The sequence below is a fragment of the Miniopterus schreibersii genome (genome assembly GCF_964146895.1).
Source record: "Miniopterus schreibersii genome assembly, chromosome: 3".
Taxonomy (NCBI): Eukaryota; Metazoa; Chordata; class Mammalia; order Chiroptera; family Miniopteridae; genus Miniopterus; species Miniopterus schreibersii.
This window is the reverse complement of record NC_138103.1, coordinates 53,551,735-53,574,610: the sequence shown is the minus strand read 5'-3', so window position 1 is coordinate 53,574,610 and position 22,876 is coordinate 53,551,735. Positions and strand designations below refer to the sequence as shown.

The 22,876-nt window shown below is 36.8% G+C and overlaps 1 protein-coding gene across 3 annotated transcripts in view; it reads left to right on the top strand.

Moving 5' to 3' along the window:
* Positions 1–22,876, top strand: part of FAM81B (family with sequence similarity 81 member B) — a 45,488-nt gene that overhangs the window by 16,705 nt on the left and 5,907 nt on the right. For 2 of the 3 annotated variants that reach the window (XM_081133284.1, XM_081133282.1), the window contains 3 exons: positions 3,372–3,490; positions 11,712–11,841; positions 17,685–17,791. In XM_081133284.1, the coding sequence (XP_080989410.1) occupies positions 3,372–3,490; positions 11,712–11,841; positions 17,685–17,791 (356 nt within the window). The remainder of the gene's footprint in view (positions 1–3,371; positions 3,491–11,711; positions 11,842–17,684; positions 17,792–22,876) is intronic. The other variant, XM_081133283.1, reaches the window with a different exon arrangement.

Below are 22,876 nucleotides of genomic sequence, written 5' to 3'. Positions count from 1 at the left end.
TGGAAAGAGAACAGCTTTCTCAGAAATATCAAAATGTTTCTAGAACACTCTATATTTTGATCTGAGTAGTTGTTACATGGTTGATTATATTCATAAAAATTATCCAGATATACTTGATTTGTACATTTTAATACATATTAATTATATCCCAATAAAGGTATATTCACATTAAGGGAAGAAGTGTTCCCAGATCTCTGGAAGTCTCACTAAGAGCTTCTTTCATCTCAGATTAGCTCTGAAAAAAGACAAAGCCGAAACATTTTCCAAAAGCTGTAAAATCTCAAAATATTTACAATCTTATTAAAGGTTTGCATGTATAACAAAAATGAGGGGAGCTGTTCTGATTGTGTAGAAAACTGAATTAGAAGATGTTTTAAAGGCTGTAGATGATATAGTTAAAATATTATGAAGAAAAAACTATTAGGCTACCTTTAGTAAATAACTGACTATAAAGTAATAAGCATTTTGTAGAGAAATGGATGCTATTCAAGTATTTTAAAAGAATCTAAACTCATTAAGCAGATCAGCCTATTTGCAAATTGGCTGGCAAGATAGATCTAAGTGTGAGTCAAAGCTTGAAAATTTTTATAATTAACGATAATTGCAGCAGTTAAGTTGCTTGTTCCTTTTTAAAATCAAATTCTTATTTTAAGCTGCCAACTAATTATAAGTTTTAAAATTAATTTATTTTTTAACTCAAGAAAAAAAGTTTATGTGTAACATTGCTTTATTGTGTTTTCCCCAAACTTATGCAAGTAATACTTGTACATTGTAATTATTTTGTAAGTTTAGGGGGGGAATTTAAAACCTGGGGAAAAATTTTTTCATAATTCTACCACCAAGTGGTAATCTCTACACTCATATGTATCTCCCTCTAGTCTTTCACAACATTCCATTTAGGATGCTGAGACTACATTTGTAAGCACAATCTTAAATATAAAATTATGACATAAAGTCTTTTGCATGCCATTAAAATCTCTTTGCATGCTGCATACACCACAATTTGCTTAATTATTTTCCTAATATCGAAATATCTTTGTGCATAGATATGTGTCAGCATTTGGATTATTTCTGTACTATATATTCTTAGAAGTAGAATTACCAGGTGATGAACACTGTGAAAACTTTTGATGCATTTTTCCAAATTGGTTTCCAGAAAGTTTATCATTATTTATACTTCCATTAGCATTATATGAAAGTGCTTTCTTCATTGTGCTGATGCCAGCATTGAGATTTATTGTTTTAATCTTTGCTAATTTGATGGGATAGAAACGAGATCTTTTTTTCATTTCTTAACAGTCATTATAATAATTTGCATTTTTTCTGTCTATAACCTGTTAATGTCTTTAGTTAACTTATTTAGGGGAGATGTTAGTTTCTTCTAATTCTTATTGATTTGATGTGCATTTTTATTAATTAAGGATAATAACCAGTGGTACTTTGGTAAGTGTTTAATAATCAGCAATCAATTTTTTTCTGGGTGATGAAAATCTGATTTTCGGTGTTTGCCTCTTTCCATAGTGTAAATACTCTCACTATGATTGATTTCAAACACCAACAGTATGTTACTGAGCTCAAAGATGAGAAGAGGCATATACAATTGCCTCTCACAAACAGGTGCATGCTGATTGTAGCACAGCACTAAAACCTTTGTCAATAAAATTTGTTATAAATGTTTGTCCAGTTTGTAGTTTTTATCTTAATTATATTTACAATGTTTTTACAGGTTTTTTATAAACTTAAACATTCCAATATTTTACTTTGTGATTTCTTTCATTACTTTTAAAAATAGAAGTTTTTTTATTCAAGATGAAATGGTCACCTCTATTATCTGTTATTTTTATGGTTTTCCATTTTATTTTTTTTGTTATCTATTTTTCTAAAATCCACATTGATGTATGACATAAGGATCTAAATGAATTGTTTTCTGAGTAAGTTACCAGATACCATTTGTGAAATTCTTCCCCCTTTGATTTGTGAGTCTCAGGTACAGCCTATTTCTTTCTTACATTTATCAGGGTCTTCATTTCATTGATCTATTTAGCTACACATATCTCTTTAGCTACACTGATTTACTTCTCTTTATTTTATAAAAATTTTTTGGTATATAGTAGGGCAAGTTCCCTTTCATCACTGTTCTTTACCAAAACAAAGCATAACAACACCTACTGTTATGATCTAAATGTTAGTGCCCCCCAATTCATATTTTGAAATCCTAATGCTCAATGTGATGGTATTAGGAGGTGGGGCCTTGGTGAGGTGCTCAGGTCATGAGGGCGGAATCTTTGTGAATGGGATTAGTATTAAGAGAGATTCCACAGAGCTCCCTAGCCCCTACCATATGAAGACACAGCAGGGAGTTGGCAGTCTGCAACCCAGAAGAGGGCACTCACCAGAACCAGACCATGCTGGCACCCTGATCTTGGACTTCCAGCCTCCAGACCCGTGAGAAATAAATTTCTGGTTTTATAAACTACCCAGTGAGTGAGGGAGTGTGTGTGTGTGTGTGTTTATAGCAATCCAGACTAAGACATCTACACACATGCAAAAACAAATAAAAAAATTCTAGCTAGTGTTTTTACACTTTTATGTCTCCAATTAAAGCTTTATTTGCTCTTAAATTGTCTTGATCTGCCAACTTACAAATGGGCATGATTCTGTATATGGTCTTTGAAACATCTATAACTTATTTGCTACAAATTTCTTCTTTTCCTCAGAAAATTCATAAACGTAAGTTTAAATATAGTTCAGGCTTTGGCCATATATAGCAACTAAACTTGAATGTTTTTCCACATCACAAATTTGTGTTTTCCAAAGTCCCATACTCTCAGTTTTTTGAGTAAATATAAATTATTTTTATATGTCCTGACTTTACATTGGAATTTGTTTGAATGTAAGTAAAATATAAGTGTTTTCTATAGACAAGCAAATTTTTTCAATTATTAAATTAATATTTATATTATTAGTGCAAAAACATTAAAAACTATTGTTCTTGGAACCACCAATCTGGTGGTATAGGACAGTCAGCTCTATTTCAGAACACCAAGACATAATGAAAACATGACTAAGGAAAGATTTTGAATAACATGTCATATTTAAACATTGAGAGATTTAACATAAAATCTGGATTTCTGGCTTCTGTTTAAACACTGTGAAACCATCCTTCCCACCTGGCAACAATGAGCTGGAATCAAGTCATTGCTGCCTCCTTGGGATAAAGCAGGGATCGCTTCTCTCTGACTAGGACTCTCTCACTCCCTTACACTGTCAGTCTAACTAAGAAATGCATTCAATTTTTAACTTCTGCTTTAAATGATATTTTCTTATTGCGTGTGAAGAGAAATTAATAGGAATTTTAACTCAAATTACAGATCTTAGAAGACCAAATAAGAGTTCGAGACCAGGCAGTCACAGGAACAAATTTTGCAGTGCAAGAGCTAAACAACAGACACCTTCAAGGAATTGGAGACCTTCGAGGAAGAGTAGCCAGGTGAGAAGCAGCATATTAATTATGCTTCGTAGTCAGTTCTTGGTTACTGAATTCTCATTCCCAAATAAGTTCTATATTGTTCCAAACAAGATACTGCCTTTACATTAAGCTTAACTGATGAGATGATAGTTATAAAAGTGTAAACCTCATGCTACCTGTGAGATTCAAGGTTTCTATAAAACCCCCTTATACAGAATGTCCAGTTCAATCCACGTGACAAGAGTCTTGTCTTTACAGCTCTCAGCATCCAAATGCCAACATCCATACAAAGACACACCCTCATAACCACATATAAAATCCCCAAAGGTATCAAATTCTGATTAAACATTTAAAATATATAAGAATTATCCCAGCCAGCATGGCTCAGCAGTTGAGCATAGACCTACATGATCCAGGCAAACGCAGTTCGATTCCTGGTCAAGGAATATGCTGAGGTTGTGGGCTGGATCCCTAGTGGGGCGCGTGCAGGAGGCAGCCCATCACCGACTCTCTCAACATTGATGTTTCTATTTCTCTCTCCCTCTCCCTTCCTTTCTCTGAAATCAACAGACATATTTAAAAAAATAAAAATAAAAAATAAAATAAAATATACAAGAATTACATGTAAAAGGCAACTATTGTGAATGGATAAAATTTTGAATAATATCGTATGTGTGAGATTTCTAAATCGAAAAAATTAATGGGGCCCTAGCCGGTTTGGCTCAGTGGTTAGAGTGTCGGCTGCGGACTAAAGGGTCCCAGGTTCGATTCTGGTCAAGAACATGTACCTCAGTTGCAGGCTCGAACCCCGGCCCCAGTCGGGATGTGTGTGGGAAGCAACCAATCGATCTCTCTCTCCCTCCCACTCTTTCTGAAAAGCAATCAAAAAAATATCCTTGGGTGAGAATTTTTTAAAAAAGAATTAATAGTATATAATTTAGTAAATATCTGTAGGCATTTACAATGGCAGGACTACTGTGGTAGAAACATCAAAGATAACTTGAAATGGCTGACCACGAACTCTTTCCCAAGTCTACATCTTCGGCCAGCACCTCTTTCCTCACCCCTAGATTCCCCCTACCTCCATCTTGTTAATCACTCTGAAATGTTAATGACCAAATAAGAATTAGATAATTAACACATAAGACAAACTTCTGCATCCAATTCACCAAAAATGTATTACGCACTTATATGCCAGGCAGTGTGCTAGGATTCAGGGGTTCAGCAGCACAGTCCCCTTTCCTGTAGCTGTTTACAGTCTACCTGGGAAAACAAAGCCACAAATATAAGCAACGAGGTGAGCACTATAATGTAAGCCTGGGTGCTATGGGAATATCCAAATCAGATTGGGGCATAGGTGGGGCTTCCTGGAGGAGGCAACACTTGAGATGAGTTTTGAGCTATTTGAGTAGCAGTCAGCTAGACAAGGAAGAGTGTGAAAGGTGCCATAGGAGGAATAATGTATTCAGAAGAACTAAGGATGAATTACTGTGACATGTTCAAAGGCCTACCTGTGAGAAGAGTATTTTAGTTCTGATATTTTGGAATTTGCATTTAGGGAGAGATGGGAGACTGGGAGATAAAGCTAGAGAAGTGGCTCAGAGTTGGATGATGAGGGCACTCACGGGCCAAGCTGAAGTGTTTGAACTTTATGTAGAAGGTTATAAATAGCCGTGGGAAGATTTTAAGTAAATGGATGACTTCTAATTTTTAGTGACATTCTATTAGTAACTTAATTGATGGAGTACAGGACGAAGGTATGAGACGAAAGGAAGCCTTTTGCAGCAAAAAAGGTAAGAAATGGCAAGGGCCCAACCTAAGCACTAGCCATGAAAGTTCAGAGCAGGCAACACCATACAGACCAGGGAAAGAGAATCCACAGGATTAATACTTGTACACACACACACACACACACACATACATATATAATTAATTATATTATGTATAAATACATTTTATATTTCTAAAATATATTCAATTTCTACTTTATTATATATAATATTTGACACATACAAAAGAATTTTATAATATTTGTGTAACTTATGAAGCAAGATAGTATAACAAACACCCCTACTTAGGTGTGCCATGATTTTGCAAAGAAGATAAACACCCAACATCCATTTTGAATGAAACCTGGAATTTGATTCAATTTGATGGCATACTGATGACATTCCAACCATTTATTTCCTTCTGCAAATTATTCACAAGCCTATTATTTTAATAGGCTTAAATCCTGTCTTATATACAGGATAAAATAACAAACATTTAATTTAAACCGAGAGATGAATGAAATAATATCAAGGAGAAGATGGGCAACTGTTTGCTCCATTCCAGTTCTTTTTTCTTTGTTTTTCTTTTTATTAAATAAAAATTGCATATATTTAAGGTGTACAGCCTGATAATATATGTACACATCATAAAACAATTCCTACAGTCAAGCTAATTAACATATCTTCTCACATAATGCCCTTTTTGTGTGTGAACAGAACCCCTGAAATTTACTCTTAGCATATTTCCATTCTTCAGTACAGTGTTAAGTACAGTCATGATGCTGTACATTAGGCCTCTAGGCTGATTCATCCTACATGCCTGAAACGTGTACCGTTTGACCAACATCTTCCCATTTTTCCCACCTATTCATCCCTGACAACCACCGTTCTGCTCTGTGCCTCTGTGTATTTCACTTCTTTAGATTCCACACATAAGTGAGATCATGCAGTTTTGTCTTTCTGCATCTAGCAGATTTTACGTATGATAATGCCCTTCAGGTTAATACATGTCATCTCAAATGCCAATATCTCCTTTTTTGAGGCTGAAAATATTCCTTTGTGTGTGTGTGTGTGCGTGTGTGTGTGTATGTGTGTGTGTGTGTATCACAATTCCTTTCCATTCATCCTCAACAGACACTTAGGTTGTTTCCATAGCTTGGCTATTGTGAATATTACTGCAATGAACATGGGAGTACAGATATTTCTTTTAGGTACCAACTACATTTCCTTTGGGGGTATATTCCAAATAGGGGTTGCTGGATGTCATCTATTTTTAGTTTTTTGAGGAACCTCCATAGTTTTTTATAATGGCTGTACCCATTTATGTTTCTGCCCACAGTGTATAAAGGTTCCCTTTGCTCCACACACTCTTCAACATTGAGCCTTTATTTTTTGATCATAGCCATCCTAACAGGTGAGAGGTGATATCTCATCGTGGTTTTGATTTTCATCTCCCTGCTGATTAGTAATGTCCAGTATCTTTTCATGTACCTGTTGGCCACTTATATGTTGTCTTTGGACAAATGTCTGTTCAGGTCCTTTAGCCATTTTTTAAACACTATGGCCATTTAAACCACCTCTTTGTTTTCTGTGGTCCCAGGGGATGCACACATGAACCCCATCAGCTCTCGGACGTAGGTGAATTGGGAGCCAGTCTTCCAGGTGGCAGCTGTGAAAGTCGGAGTGTCCGGTGTGCGGTTCACACACTTCGCCCCTCAGGAAGAAGCTGGGAGTGGAGGTTCCCTCCCAACTGCAAGGCTCTGCGCCAGGGTGGAGCTTGGGGCGGCAGTGTGCCTCAGCTCTTCCTATCCATTTGATGTACATATTGCCTCATTCGCCCCATGTGTAAGAGTCTCGAAACTAGTTCCCATGTTTTTCTTCAGAGGGAGTAGATCCACATATAGCTGTTTCCTGGGTGTGTCCGAAGTAAAGTGAAAAATCAAGAGCCTCCCTCCCTTCGCCTTCCTCTCCAATGCTTACTTACTTTCCCCTTCAATCTTATGCAGTGGTTTGAAGACAAGGTCTTAATTTTCCTTGAAATGTCTTCCTTCTATAAAAGTTTCTTCAATCCATTTGGAAATCTGCAGCAGAATCTGACTGAAAGCTGTAAAACTTAAATTCACCTCTCCTCCCTTTTCTGTATTTTTGCCAGGCAGTTGACTGACGGACAAGCTGAGGCAGATTAATTACTGTCTTCCGACAGATATTGACCTTAATTTCAATTAGCATTTTGGCATAAGTGAAATTAAGTTGATTATTTTAACATAATTCTTAGCAAACATTTTACTGCTTCATAAATCAAACTCAATATTTGACAACTACAATGTGTTTTGAATTTTACACCATAGTTTCCATCCCAATAAAGTAACAGTTTAAAAGCCAGCACTTTCAATGAGAAGAGGTTCTCAGAGTTGTCTGGCCTGCTTCTCACACCCTCTCCTCTACTCGGTAGATTAGTCTTAACTGCAAAAGAGGACAAGGCAAGCATGTGAGAGCACCAAGGGTGGCTCTGGCTCACACTCTGTAGCAGCAGCCAGAGGAGGCCAATCCTCTGGCCACCTTTGTCTATTTGGGACCCCTAGAGAGATCCGAATACGAAAAAAAATGACAAATTGTGCTGATGTGAGATTAAAAGCCAAAGTCACCTCCTTTTAAGAAACAATAACGATATGGATACTGTGTACTTTTCAAAGGTAAAGGGTGGGGACTTCTGGTTTAAAAGATAGTAGAATAAGGATACTTTTACTCCACTCTTCTCACTTGAGATGTCTCAATGCAACTTACAAATAAAAGGAAAACAAAAACTCCATCTTTAATATAATTTGGAGGTTGCCACAAACAGTGACCCCAAGCAGAGCACATTTACCAAATACTGTACTGTGATATTAGGACTAATAGAGTCCTCCTCAGACCATAAAGAGAATGATTTCCTTCAAAACAAGAGTCATATTCCTGAAAAGTGTAGGTCAAATAATCTAAATAGAGTACTACCTGTGGGCTTGGGTGGGTCACAGGAAAGGTAAGAGATGTCCCTTTAGAGATTCAGGTCCGCAACACAGAAAGCTGGCTGGGGAGGTGCGGCTGAAGATGGAAGCGTGCTATTTATCGTCTAGGACCTCCCTCCTTGCCAATCCATACCTGAGAAACTGGCTGAAGTGTGCCAGGGTGAGGAAGGAGAGGAGGCGGGACTGCCACAGCACAGAATCTATGACAATGACTGGCTATGAGAAGCACAACCTGGTTTTTGAGGAGGAAACAGAGAGACGTGCCCCCTCACCACCAAACACATACTCACTAATCTGCAAGTAGCCAGAATCATTCAAAAAAGTAAGAATGGTAGTTAGGAAGAATCTAGCCTGTTCATAAAAATCACCACCACCATCATCCATAGATGATAGACAGATGATGGATAGATGATGATAGATATAAAGATTGATAAAACCATAAGGCTAATGAATATACCTTATGAAAGGAATTACCCAGAAAAACACAGAAAGAGTTGAAACCAAAGGTTCTCCAGGTTTCAAATAAATTAAGAGCAAAAGAAGCATAAAAGATTGCAAACTGAACAGTTACATGTAATTTTGCTTCTTCCAAAATCTCCACTAAATCTAGTGAAAAGATTTTCTCTTTAAAACATCAAACCACAAAGACTGGAGATATCTGCACAGAAATTTTGGAACCTAGAAAACAGATGGACAGGGGAAAACTGACTTACAAACATAGTAAAACCAATTTTAAAGCTGTGAGATAAGCTGAAAATTACTTTGTTTTGCACCACAGAATTCTCAAAAGGTTTGGGAGCTGGCTGTAGCAGGAACCTCTGAAACTGCATAAAAGTAGGCACTTGCCTCTAGGGAGAGGAACTGAGAGGTGGAGCAAGGACCCACTATCATTATTAGCCTTTTAGCTATTATTGACTTTTAAACTCTAGGCATCTTTTACTTTGATAAAAATATGAGATAAAAAGTTTCCCCTCCCAAAAAAGAGATTATCAGATAACAAAAGGAGATAGGTAAGTGAATAGATTAGGGGTATGGTGAAAGAAAAAATTAAAATATTACATAGATTAAATCTACTTTGGAAGCCCCCAAAATAGAATAAATACAACTAAAGGTAATAGAGTTATTTAAAAACAAACAAACAAAAAAACGAGCATGGGAAACCATACAAAATGAAAAGAGAATTTTTTCATTATAAAAATGCTTACAGAGAAATGCGTATATGGCAGACAAGTGAAACTCATTTTAACACACCCCTGATAGGAGCTCCTGAAGAAGCAGCAGAACAGATTCTTCAGAAAAAAATACTCAAGGATATAAGAGAAGAGATTCGAATTTGTAGCTCAAAAGAAAAAACTGTAACCCCAGAAAAATTACTATAACTATTAAACCAAGACGTCCTGGTTGAAGTTAGTGAACATCAGGAAAAAGAATCTTTAGGCATCTAGGGAGACAAAACAGATCATGAAACAAGAAAAAATATGGCCTCAGACTTCTCCACCTTAACCAGGGCCACAAAGAAGGGAGCAACACTTACCATGTTCTGAACCAAAAAAAACTGACCCAGTAACGTCCTAACCGAGTTACCTTTCGGAAAACAGTGCATTCTCAAGCACTCAAGAATGAAAGATTCCAGCACTCCTAAGACCTGATTCCAGCACTCCTAAGTCCTGCTTTTGAAATCTGGGTGGCAAAACCTGGGCAACCAGGGAGTAAATCAAAACAGGGACCCCGGGAAAGAAATCATGGTTTAAAATGGACACAGGGTCTAAATGTAGGAGGGAGATTAAACAGCACTGGGAAATCCAGTTACAGAACACGGTGTAAATGTCATATAACTTGACATTTTAAAATAGCAGATTATAAAAGAAAACTTTTGAAAAGACAAGTATACAAACTTATTTCCTCAGTTTTTGGCATATGGTCAATAACATACTGTCTAAAGTTGAAATGATAGGTGTAAAAAACCTGATTCCAATCTGTGGTAGTTTTTCATAACTTATTTTTTTAGAAACAAATATCTTTTATAGTGAAGAAATATATGTATATATCTGAAGTTTAGCAATTTTTTCATTTTTCACTGCAGTTACCTTTCTTTAGGTTAAATTAAATTAAAATTCAATATAACTTTATTTATTTATTTATTTATTTAATCTTTATTGTTGAAGTATTACAGATGTCCCCTTTATCCCTGCCTTGATCCCTTCCACCCCACATTCAATATAACATTTTTAACTAAAATTGGCATACATACATAATACAAATATACTAAAATTACTTGATTATAGAATGTCTATCTTTCATATGTCTGTGTATATATACACACACACACATAAACACACACACTACATATGTGTATATGTGCATGTGTGTATATACATGTGTGTGTATATATATATATACATATGAATGGAATGATAACCAAATATTAACAATGATTATTTCTGAAAAGTGGGACTTGGGAAGATGTTAACTCTCTTCTTTGTTTTTTCTATTATATGAAATTTTTTATGAGGAACACGTGTTAATTTAAAAGAAACAATAAAATTGCTCCAAAGAAGGAGAGAAGGTGAAACTTTATTTTGAAACACAGAGTGCAGCTCTGAAACACAAGCAATCTTTGACTTCAGTGTGTAGGATGAGCTGGCTGGGTGGCCGGGAGTAAAAATGACTCGGCAGCAACTCCCAAGATGAATTCGGAAGCGAGGACTGCTGACCGTGCAGGCGCTGGCTGAACGCTTTGCAGTCATCACCTCCTTTATCCTTAAATAATTTTTTATCCTCACCTGAGAATATGTTTGTTGATTTTAGAGAGAGAGGAAGGGGGAGAAGAGAGACAGAAATATTGATGTGAGAGAGAAACATGGATCGCTCAGTTGCCTCCGTAAAGCACCCAGGTTGGGGATTGGCCCTGCAGCCAGGCATGTGCCCTGACGGGAATCGAACTCACAGCCTCTCTGGTGTACAGGACAATGCTCCAACCAACTGAACCACCCGGCCAGGGCACTTTTTCTAGCCAAAGGAGAATTGAGAATCTGGGAGCTGGAAAGAAATCAATGGGAGAAAAGGGGATTCAGTGTATGAAACAGAAAAGGAGACATTTTCAGTTTTGCCTAATCATAGGCAGCAGGGAATATTCTCAACACATCAAAACCTGTTGGAACTCCTATGACTGAGTTAACATGTTAGGCTGAAAATCTACAATTTCCTCCTAATTTCCCCCACTGTCTACACTAAGTCCAACTCAGTTCTCTGGTTTGGGCCAGAGTAGTAGTATCCAACCTGGTCTCTCTCTCATCAAGAAGAGAAGAGGAACATGCAGGAGAGTCCTGTGTATGCTTCTACATCTACCAACTCGTTATTCAAAGTGCTTTAGGACTTTTGCCACCAAATGAATGCACAGATCCTACTGTAGTATTAGAAATGTTATGAGCCTATTGATCTCACAACCAATGTCCATCTCGCCACTAGATGTGATGCCAGCATTGTGAGTCTTTCTGGAGACATTCATTTCATCAGGCAGGAGCACCGGCAAATTGAAAAAACAGTTCAAGAGCTCATGTCTTCCCTAGAATCTATTTATAAGGACTTGGATATGAAGGTAACTGAAAATAGACGGAACTCTTTTATTAAGTTACTGCCCGAAGATCATTATAGCTTATCAAAATGCCCGGCCAAGTGGTAACTGTTCCAAAGAACTTTCTTTCCAAAGTGTTTAAATATGACAGCTCAGGCATATGCACCACGAATACTCTGTCAGTTCAACCAACAAATGCTTACCGAGCGCCCCTTACGTTCCAACACACTCACCCAATCAAGCCTGCCACTGGATTGCACTCTTGTCATTGTTTTCCGCCCTCTGGGGTCCCCTCGGAGACTGCAGAAGCAGGAATTTTAAACACAAGAATTTCCCACGGTAACTATTATTATTAAAGTTCCAACATAAATGTGAGTTGGTCATGCTACGTCCCGCAGTGGGTTACGTCTCTCACAAAGTAACGTGCAAGCCCATGAGCCTGGGTGTTCAAGGGCTTCCACGCTGACCCCTGCTTCTCTCCTCGGCTCGCTCTCTGGGCCTCCTGGCGCGCCCTTTATCCCGGGGGGTGCCGAGCCACCTGCAGGGAGCCCCCACGCGCCCCAATACTGCAGGGCCTCCATCTCCGTCTTGTTCTTTTCTGCCTGAAATGTCTCCCCTTTCGTGTGCAGTTAGTGGTTTGACTAAAAGAGCCAATGCCCCACTTTGTCACACACCTTATGTGAAACAAGCACATCTCTTCTGAAGTCATTTGGATAGAATAAAGTGGAAATTCTTTGGGAACTGGGGAAGATAAAAGTTTGATGTTTGATTATTTGCTTCTGGGAGCCAGTTTATCAAGAGCAGGAGGTTCCCAGGGCACACAGCACTATGACTGTGTCAGAGTTTACTCTAGTCCCGTGGGGCTCCACTATGTACCACCCTCTGCACCCATCTAATTAGTCTTAATAGTTTTTTGTTGGTTCTCTTAGTTTTTCAAGGTACTCTATTATGTTAACAACAAATTATGACAATTTAATCTTTGGTTTTCTGATTTAATTACTTTTTTCTGAAGGCCTTGACCAAAACTTCCAGAATATTGTTAAATAAAAGTTGTCATTGCCCAGCCGGTGTGGCTTAGTGGTTGAGCGTCGACCCATGAACCTGGAGGTCAAGGTTCGATTCCCGGTCAGGGCACGTGCCCCAGTTGAGGGCTCCATCCCCAGTAGGGGGCGTGCAGGAGGCAGCCGATCAATGATTCTCATCATTGATGTTTTTATCTCTCTCTCTCCCCTATCCTCTCTCTGAAATCAATAAAAACATTAAAAAAATATATCAAATCAACAGCCAACAGCAAACAACAAAACATTTCCAGCATAATCAGGAACTAAATAAGCTTGCCTTCTATGGCAACTTTTATTGATTGATTGATTGATTGATTGATTGATTTCAGAGAGAGGAAGGGAGAGAGAGAGATAGAAACATCAATAATTGAAAGAGAATCATTGATTGGCTGCCTTGTGCACACCCCCAACTGGGGTTCGAGCCAGAAACCCAGGCATGTGCCCTGACAGGGAATCAAATCATGACCTCCTGTTTCATGGGACAAAGCTTAACCACTGAGCCATGCCGACTGGGCTATAATTTTCTGTTCTTGAAGGATTTGGAAGCTTTGCCTCTGAAACATCTGGGCCTGATGCTTTGGTGGAAAAAGGAGTCCTCTGATACCTTTGCTCAAATTTTTTTCTATGGAAATTAGACTGCTTAAACATTCTATCTCTTCAGTAAATTACTTTTTCTTGGGAAAAAAAAAAAACTATTTTACCTAGATTTTGAAATTTATTGGCTTGAAATTGTACAAAATAATTTTAGGATTGTTTTAATCCCCTCCGCTTTTATCTCTCCCCCTTGCCTTTGTACCCTTTTCCTTGTGCTTTCTTTTTCTTTTTTTATTGATGAGTTAGCTTAGTTGTCCCTTGACAATTACATTGCTTGTTCCCCAGTGAGCCAGTGTTTTAACGTATTTTTAAATTCTGCTTCCATTCTGTTTTTCATTTCACCGATTTAAGCTTTTATCCTTATTAATTTTTTCCTTTCCTGCAGTTTGCTTTGCTGTTCATTTTCTTAATTTTTGAGCCATATTGTATTTATAGTCTTTATTTTTTTACTAATATAATCTCTTATGACTGTAAATTTTCTCTGAGCATTCATTCATTCCTATATCCTCTGGGGTTTGATATGTAATTTTCTCATTATTTTTTCCTAGAAATTTTACAATTGTATTTTCTTTATTGAATAGTTAAGAGGATTATTATTGTTGAGTTTTTCCCCCTGAGCAAAGAATTTTATGCTTTGTTATACGAGTATTCATTTTTAATTTTACTTCATTGTAATTAAAATTTATTGTATATAATGGCTTTAGTTTCTGGAATATTTTGAGGGTTTGTGGCTGGAGAGTAAAGTTTTGTACATGTTCTAAAAGAATGTATTTCCAGCCCCGGTTGGTGTGGCTCAGTTGGTTGGAGCACTGTCCTGTGCATCAAAAGGTGGCAGGTTTTTCTCTCGTTCAGGGCACATGCCCAGGTTGTGGGTTCGATCCCCAGTTGGGGTGCATGCAGAAGGCAGCTAATTGATGTTTCTTTCTCTCTCTCTTCCTCTCTCTAAATATCAATAATAAATAAATACTTTTTTTTTAAATGTATATTCAGTGTGTTAGGGTATAAAGTTCAGTTGAAATCTATTAAAAATAGCTTGTTAGGTTTGTTAGGTCTTTTTATAATTTTTTGTATCTCCTTTTTTCTGTCTTGTATTGAGGTAAATTAAAGTCTCTCATAATTATTGAGTTTTCATTTCATCTATAATTTCAGCTTCATAAATGTTTTTGCTATGTTATTTGGATCATAGATACTTATAACTCCTCCATCTTTTCTTATTCTTAATTTTAATGTTTATTTTTTCTCTTTTCTTCATGTTTAGAGTAGGACAAACTTTGCCTATTACCTTTTCAAAGAAACAGCCCTTGAATTTACATGTAAATCCCATAATTTTCTGTTTCTTAATTTTTTAGTATATTAGTCTTATATTGCTGCCATAACCAATCACACACACTTAGTGGTTTACAACAACAAAAAATACATTATCAGTTTTTGAAGGTCAAAAGTCTGGGAGGACTCAACTCACTCCTCTCTCTGTGGATCTCCCAAGGCTGAAACTGAGGTGTCAGCAGGGCTGTGTTCCTTGGGGAAGGCTCTGGAGATGAACCCTCTTCTAGGTTCATTCATAAGTTTTTTGCCAAATTCAGTTTCCTGAAGTTGCAGGACTGAGGTCCTTGCTGGCTGTCAGTCGGGGACTGATGTACCTCCAGCCACCTGCCTTCCTTCTCGTGTTTTCAGTGTGACCTCTCTCCAGCAACAGCAGACCAAGTTCATCTCATACTTCAAATCTCTCTGACTCCAGCTAGAGAAAGTTTTCTCCTTTTAAGGGGCTCATGCGATTAGATTGGGCCACTTAAATAAGACAGTACAGTCTCCCTATTTCAAGGTCTGTTTGGCCATGTAACGTAACACATTCCCAGGGCCCACAGATCAGGTCACGGATGTCTTGTTGAGCAATCCTGCCTACCATAATTTGTCAATTTCTTCATCCTGCTTTTCTTTGGTTTTATTATTTTCTTTTTAATTTTGTGAAATGAACGATTAGTTTATATAGCTTCATTTTGTCTAGTATAATTATGGACACATTTAATGCCACAAATTTACCTCTATAGATGTGCTGTGTTCTTTTGATATGTAGCTATTCTTTCCTAAATTACAATTGCAGAGTTGATTTATTCTTTGAAACTTGTGTTAGTAGTGAGAAGTAGTTACTTGTGAGAAGTAAATGCCATTAAGGAATTAGATGTGCATGAGATTTATTGAGAGAGAGAAAAAAAAAATGATAGAAAATGGGGAGGGAGCTGGAAGAGATAGAGAGAGCCATTGGACTGCAACACAGGTCTGAGTTCTGTGAAAAAGGTGAGGAAAGGTCTTAGGCTGCAACGCCAAGCTAACAAAGTCTCATCAAGTTCCTTGAGCAGTAGTCACTCATGGAAGGAATTCTACTCAGGCACTGGCTGGGAACAGCCAGTGGGAAGCGTGGCTTCAACACATAGTGATGAGTTTTAGGCTCAGCAGAGGCCCTTGGCCAATTATGCAACTCGTAGTCGGAGAGCTGAGAGGCACGTTTTCATGTGAAACACTGGAATGAAACAATAGAATTAAGTGGGGCTTTTTTACTCAAATGATTAGATTTTTGCTTCTTTATACTTATGAATTTCTAGTTTCAGTGCAGTATAGTTAGAGTTATGGTCTGTGCTTTTTCTGCTTTTGGAATAATTTGAGAGTCATGTGTGCTTAGTTATTGTCAATGCTAGGTGGGCACTGGAAAGAATAAACCTTTGCTGTGTGCAAGGTAGATTGGTATTTAAGTCTATTAAGTAGACTTTATATTTTTCATATCTGTCTATATCCTTATTTATATTTTATTTATTTGACCAGTAAAGAGTCAAGAAAAGTCATTTAAAATCACTAATATATCATTTCTGTCAGTTTATCCTGGTAATTTTTAAGCTATTTCTTTTTAGTTCAATCTACAGAGTATACCAAAAAAAAAAATGTATACCCACACTTTGAGTAATTATAAAGGCAGTGTATATTAAAATACATTTCATTTCCATTTAACAGCTATCAGCTGTTAAAGTGGGTATACATGTTTTTGGGACACCCTATATATCCTTGTAATTCTTCAGCTGTTTCTTTTTAGTTCAATATATAAGGTAAATATAGGTTCAAAACTCTAATTTTTTGCTGTGGATTCTACTTTTAATCTATAAAAATGGCCATCTGTGTCGGTTTAACATATTTTGCCTTGAATAATATTTTATCTAACAGTATTGCTTGGCCTGCTTTCTTTTCCTTTGCTTTTGCCAGGCATGTATTTGCGTATTATTTCACTGTCAAAACAATCCTGCTAAGTGTGCCTCCCATCAATAGACTGTTTTAAATGTATCTCCTATAAACAGCCATTCATGAGCTATCCATTGCCCACCCAACATTTATCGTTTCAACCCTTCCACTGCTCCCCTTTTTTCTAAGAGAACTCTGATGTTACCGCCTACTCTCCTCCCTGTGACCCTTTTTTGTAGGAGCCAGAGTTTGTTTTGCCAAAGCCAACCATGGAGTTTTCACTCCCCTGGCAGTGATTAGTTTAAGCATAATTATGTGCTGCAGCTCTACCTAGATTTTTCCAACCCAATGCCTTTACCTAAAGGAATATCCTCAATGTTTCTGGCATTGTAGAAGACACTCTCATCCTACCTTCCAGGACTGGAGCTTGGTTTTTCCTAAGTTTCTATGCCCTAAGTCATTTCACTTGGGATTCACTTGTGCTCATATCAGAATCCTACCTGGAAATTCCTGAGGCTTCATCTTAGGCCACTCATGTGTGTTTTTCTCGGACCCTAATTGCACATTTAAACACTTATTCAATAAGTATTTGGTGAATATTTACTGTCGGCCATCTAATGTGCACTGAGGATATAGTGGTGATAGAAGATATAGTGGTTTACATTGTAACTAGGAAGACAAAGTAAAGAAATAATCAAATTAACAAATAAACAAACTAATGTCAATAGTATGTTTTTGTTGTATCATTAGGTAGCCTCTTATCAAAAGAACATTACAGACAGCAGAATGAATACTCCCCTATTATTCTTTCCCTGAAGATAGTTCTATAACTATTTAATCATTCCTTTGCAAAAATCATTTTCAAATGAAAACATGTTTTGGACTCAAGTCTGCTTCCTGGCTCCTTTAGGAATAAAGTATAATTAATGTAAGTGCTAGTGGTTTTGTTCACACGCACACAAAGGTTCCTTTTTGTACTTTCATCAGGTAACACAGCTCTTAGGAAAGATAGAGGCTTCCAGTTCTGAACAAACCTCAAATTTAAAGATGGTCCAGGGGGATTATCGCCTTGAAATGAACCTTTTGGAGTTCAAGTAAGTGAATGGAAGATTTTTAATTCTGTTAAATGCATTCCAAAGGGTTCTACCTAATGAAAGCACTGGCATTAAGTAAAAAACCTATCCTGGGAATAAAAACTTGGTCAAGAAATAAAGCAACAAAACTGATGTAGAGAATATTCTACACTAAAGTAGCTTATGCAATATTCATAATAAAAGAAAAAATATGAATATTAATTTTGTCATGCTCTTTGTTTTTGCACCATATCTCAACTGAATTGATATACTCACCCAGACCTTTCCTATGTAGGAATTTTAACTTACCATCAGTCATGTATTAAAATGCCTCAATGTAAAGCACTATTGAATAGACATTGATTGCACAAGATTATCAAGCAATTTTTAAAACAATTTTGAGTACCAAGGCTTTTTTAAGGGCTTTTCTATGCTTTTTTTCTAAGATCCTCTACTTGTTCTTTAGCATTCTGCCGGCTGAAGACAGGCCTCTACCCCATCTTAACTTGAGCTTTCCCTACGTAATGAGAGCAGTCAAGGAGACGCGAATCCACAAATATTCAAACTCTTGGCCTCCTTACTTTCTAACCCTCCTTGTTTGTTTAAATGATCCCCATTTCAAAGGGCCTGGTGCGGGCAAAAGAATATTCTAGTCACTTGGCTGATGCTACCTTACAGCCTCTTCTACCCTTGTCTTTTCCCCTCTGTTCCACATCACTTGGATTTAATGCCTTGATCAAATCTAGTATTCTAATAATACTCAGCTGGCTCCATTTCCCCCATCTCGACTTTATTTCAAGAAATCTAAGTGCACTGACTATAAGATGCACCATATGTTTTTGTGCCCCTATGATACGAAGCTAACAAGTAAATCATAGCACACCCTTATTTAAACTCCTCCCAATTTTAGAGATGCCAAATTGGAAAATGTGTTTTAGGAATTGATGAAAAACAGGACTCATAACTAAAGCCCAGAGAAGAAGGTATCTTGAGTAAAGAGAAAATACCCACTTTACTCATACTCTAAAAAAACATATTATTTTCTTAAAATCTACCATAATGAAAATGATTAATAAATATCTGAGCAGCCCTTCATCTAATCCCTTTAACTTTGAATTAAGATTTTTTTAAAAAGTCCAAAGGAGAACTAGAAAAGTAAACTGTTTCTAGAAGTACAGTTTAAGAGATGATTTTATTGGGGGATAATGGGACTTACAATCTGAAATGGAAGACTGGCTGATAGAGATGAAGCGTGAAGCGTATTAACAAATAGGAAAGAGGGGGAAAGGAGATGTTTAAGATCTAGGGCCTAACTGCTTTATGATGCTGCTGTGTACTTTTTCTGTCTTTAGACCTTTGGGAAATTGGCTTATAGACAAATAATCTAAGTAGTTAAATCTGAATGCTGACACTTTTGTAATAGTATAAATTTGAATCATTTTCTCACTTGAAATAATGAAGTTTTAAAATTTCATTAGTGTTACTGTAGGCTACAGTGAGCTTATAAATCAGATTTTTCCCCAGGCAAATATTTATGAGTCATTGAATTACAAAACTGGCTTTTTTAAATTTAAACTTTCTCCATCATTTTTAAATTAAAAAGTAATATACATTCATTGTAACAAACAAAATAAAACAAAGATGAAAAAAGGAGTTCACTGTCTCAGCTTCTTAATGTAACCAATGCTAATACTAGGCATGTCTCCTTCCATGCCTTCCTCTTTGTTAATATAAATATATAATAGAAAGAGGATGTTTTGTGTGCATGGATATATATATATATATTACTCATATGTATAGAGAAAGCATGGGGTTTAAAAAAAATAAATTCTATGTACATTACTCAATAATTTGGTTTTTTCTAGTACATCTTGGATATTTCTCTAGATCAATTAACATTATTTTTCAAAGCTGCATAATATTTTAACTTACAGGCATGCCATACTTAATTCAATCACTTATTTTATTAATAGATTCTTTTCAGTTCATGGCTACCATAAACAAAGAGAAAACTCTCATGTGTATATCCTTAGAGAGCCTTGGATTTAGGTGCCTCTATTCCTATAGGCAAGATTCCTAGGTCAAAGAGTTTATGTATTTATTAATTTTTATAAATTTATTTCTAAAAATGTAGCAATTTATATTCCCACCAGCAGTGTGTGATTAGATCTTTCTCAACATTCTTACCAACACTAGAATTTCTCTTTTTAATATTTGCCAATTAAAAACTGGAAAGCAGCATCTCCTGTTTTCATGTGCATTACCTTCACCATCTGAATTTTTTCTGTGACCAGCCCATTCTTATCATTTGTAAAATTTTGTATTGTGATTTGCATCATTTTTAAATCGATTTACAGGATTTCTTTACATCAGGGATATTAACCTTTAACTGAGATATGTATTGCAAATGTATTTCCCTCAAAGGGAATGTAAGGCAGGATGTAGGGCTTTTCCCCTCCACTCAGAGCACTTGTCAAATCAGAGGAGATGGTATTTTGAATTTGTTTTTTCTTTTTCTTTTTCTTTCTTTCTTTCTTTCTTTCTTCTTTCTTTCTTTCTTTCTTTCTTTCTTTCTTTCTTTCTTTCTTTCTTTCTTTCTCTCTCTCTCTCTCTCTCTCTCTCTCTCTCTCTCTCTCTCTTTCTTCTCTTTCTTTCTTTCTTTCTTTCTTTCTTTCTTTCTTTCTTTCTTTCTTTCTTTCTTTCTTTCTTTCTTTCTTTCTTTCTTTCTTTCTTTCTTCCTTCCTTCCTTCTTTCCTTCCTTCCTTCCTTTCTTCCTTCCTTTCTTTCTTTCTTTTAATTCATAAGACAAGTGTCTCTGATCAAAGGGATTAAAAACATTTTAATAACATTAAGGTAAGTTTAATTGAGCGATTTTTCCACTTAGAAACTTTAATAAGAAATTCAAGTTTAATGGTCAACTAAATATATTATACATTGAACTTGAAAGTCACAGTATCGTTGAGGGTTTTCTAGTGAATTTCTGGGACTTTGGCACTGATCACTTGACCTAACAATGGTGACGCACAGGCTCTTGTCTTTTTTTTTTTTTTTAATATATCTTTATTGATTTCAGAGAGAGGAAGGGAGAGGGAGAGAGAGAGATAGAAACATCAATGATGAGAGAGTGACTGACTGGCTGCCTCCTGCACGCCCCGACTGGGGATCTGGCCCGCAACCCGGGCCTGTGCCCTGACAGGGAATCAAACCGCGATCTCCTGGATCCTAGGTCATGCTCCACCACTGAGCCCTCCTGGCCGGGCCAGGCTCTTGTCTTTTGAACCCCTGCATTGAGCCTCCTTTTTCCAGAAGGGTCTTAGATGTTCAGCTAAGTAATGATCTAAGCCAACAAATCAGTGCTTAGAGAGCAAGTTTTGGGCATTATGAAACATAGCTGTCTCTTAGTACAGGTTTGGCAGAGACAGCACCTACCAGTCACTCCCCTCGACGGCTCTTACTGCTGATGCTAATTGATAGTGATTTATAAGAAAAGAAACAGCATTTGGTCAGTAAAGCAAAGGCATAGACTAGAATTTTACTGTACAACTTTGAAAATGCTAACCAAGTGGAAAGTTACAAACTATCCAAGGCAAGGACACATCTCATTCATCTTTATATCCTCAGCACCTTTTATTTAGACACAAATAGAAGCCAATGAGTGAATGAACGAATGAATGAATGGTTTTGAGCACCTGTAATATGTAAGCTGTGTTTTGGAATATCCAGACATAATCATAGCCACATATGGTTGGGGGGGAAATGCATAGTGACAAGCTAAATACAGGTAAAGTAAAAGTTAAGACAATGTTAAATGAGACGTATCAGTGGGCAGAAATAATAAATATAGTTATTGTAATTTATCAGTGCCTACCAATCACTAAGTGCTCCAGATAGTCAAGTGTACCCAACTCTGTAGAGTGGGTCTTACCCCATTTTAAAGATGAGGAAACTTATGATTATGGAGATTAAGTAATTTTCCAAGTCACACAGCTAGAAAAGTGTCTGATTCCAAATCTCAAGTTATTTTTGTTAATCTATGATGCTTCCATCTCATGATTCCCCTTATTAGTAAACTAATTGTGTATGAAAATTTAGAGAAATGAACGATCACATCTTCTTGAAACCAGAAAGGTGTGAGGCTGTGACGATATTTGGATTTAAGCTAAAGTACAAATTTGAAATGACTGAGAAACAAGTCTGGCTATCAGAGTGGAGTTGGAATTACTTTTTAATTAGTGTCACTAATCAGAAATCACAGAGCATTAATAAGAAATTATTTTAAAATATATAGGTGTAAACTTAGCAGAAACAATGTTTCTGGAAATTAATTCCTTGCTTCTGACATGAAACAAAATTATAGATTTAATCTCCACTTATTTAATTATTACAAAAAATGAAAATAGCTTCTGTGTTTATCAGCTCATCAAAGGGCATTAAATCTTTTTATTTTCACATCTGGTTAAAGCCACTATCTAAATTCTTGAAAGCCTGTTAATAGTTATAGTTTCTAAAATTTCCAAATTTCCATGTCTTCTTGAAAAGTTAATTGAACAGATTGTTGAATGCAAGACAGTGGATTTAAAACAGAAGTGGTTGCTATAACTGGCCCCATGGAGCCGCGCCCTCACCTGCGCGCCTCGCGTTGGCCCGCCCGGCCACCAGCTGGGCCGTCCCGCAGCCTCGCACCCCGCCGCTCCCTTCACCCAACACAGCTCTCTGCCCGGGCCCTGCCCTGTCTGCAGATCCTGCTACATTTTCTTCTACACTTTTGTAACTTCCCCCCTTAAAATTTCCCTTGGGGTGTATTCTAACCTGACTCAGCCAGTATAAAAATTAAGAAAAGGAAAAAAAAAACCCAGCCAACATTATCCTAGTGAGGTTTCTGGCCATAATTTAAAAGTCTGAATTTTGTGTTTTGAGAAAAAAGAAAAAAAAAGTATGTTTGTCTCTCTCTCTCTCTATCTACATCTATCTACCTACCTATCTACATATGTCTACATCTGATAGAAATATCTCCATAATCATTAGAATAGAGGATTTGGGAACTAAAATATGAATATCATTCAAGATAATTCATCATGTTGGGATTTTAGCTGTAAGTTCTACAAT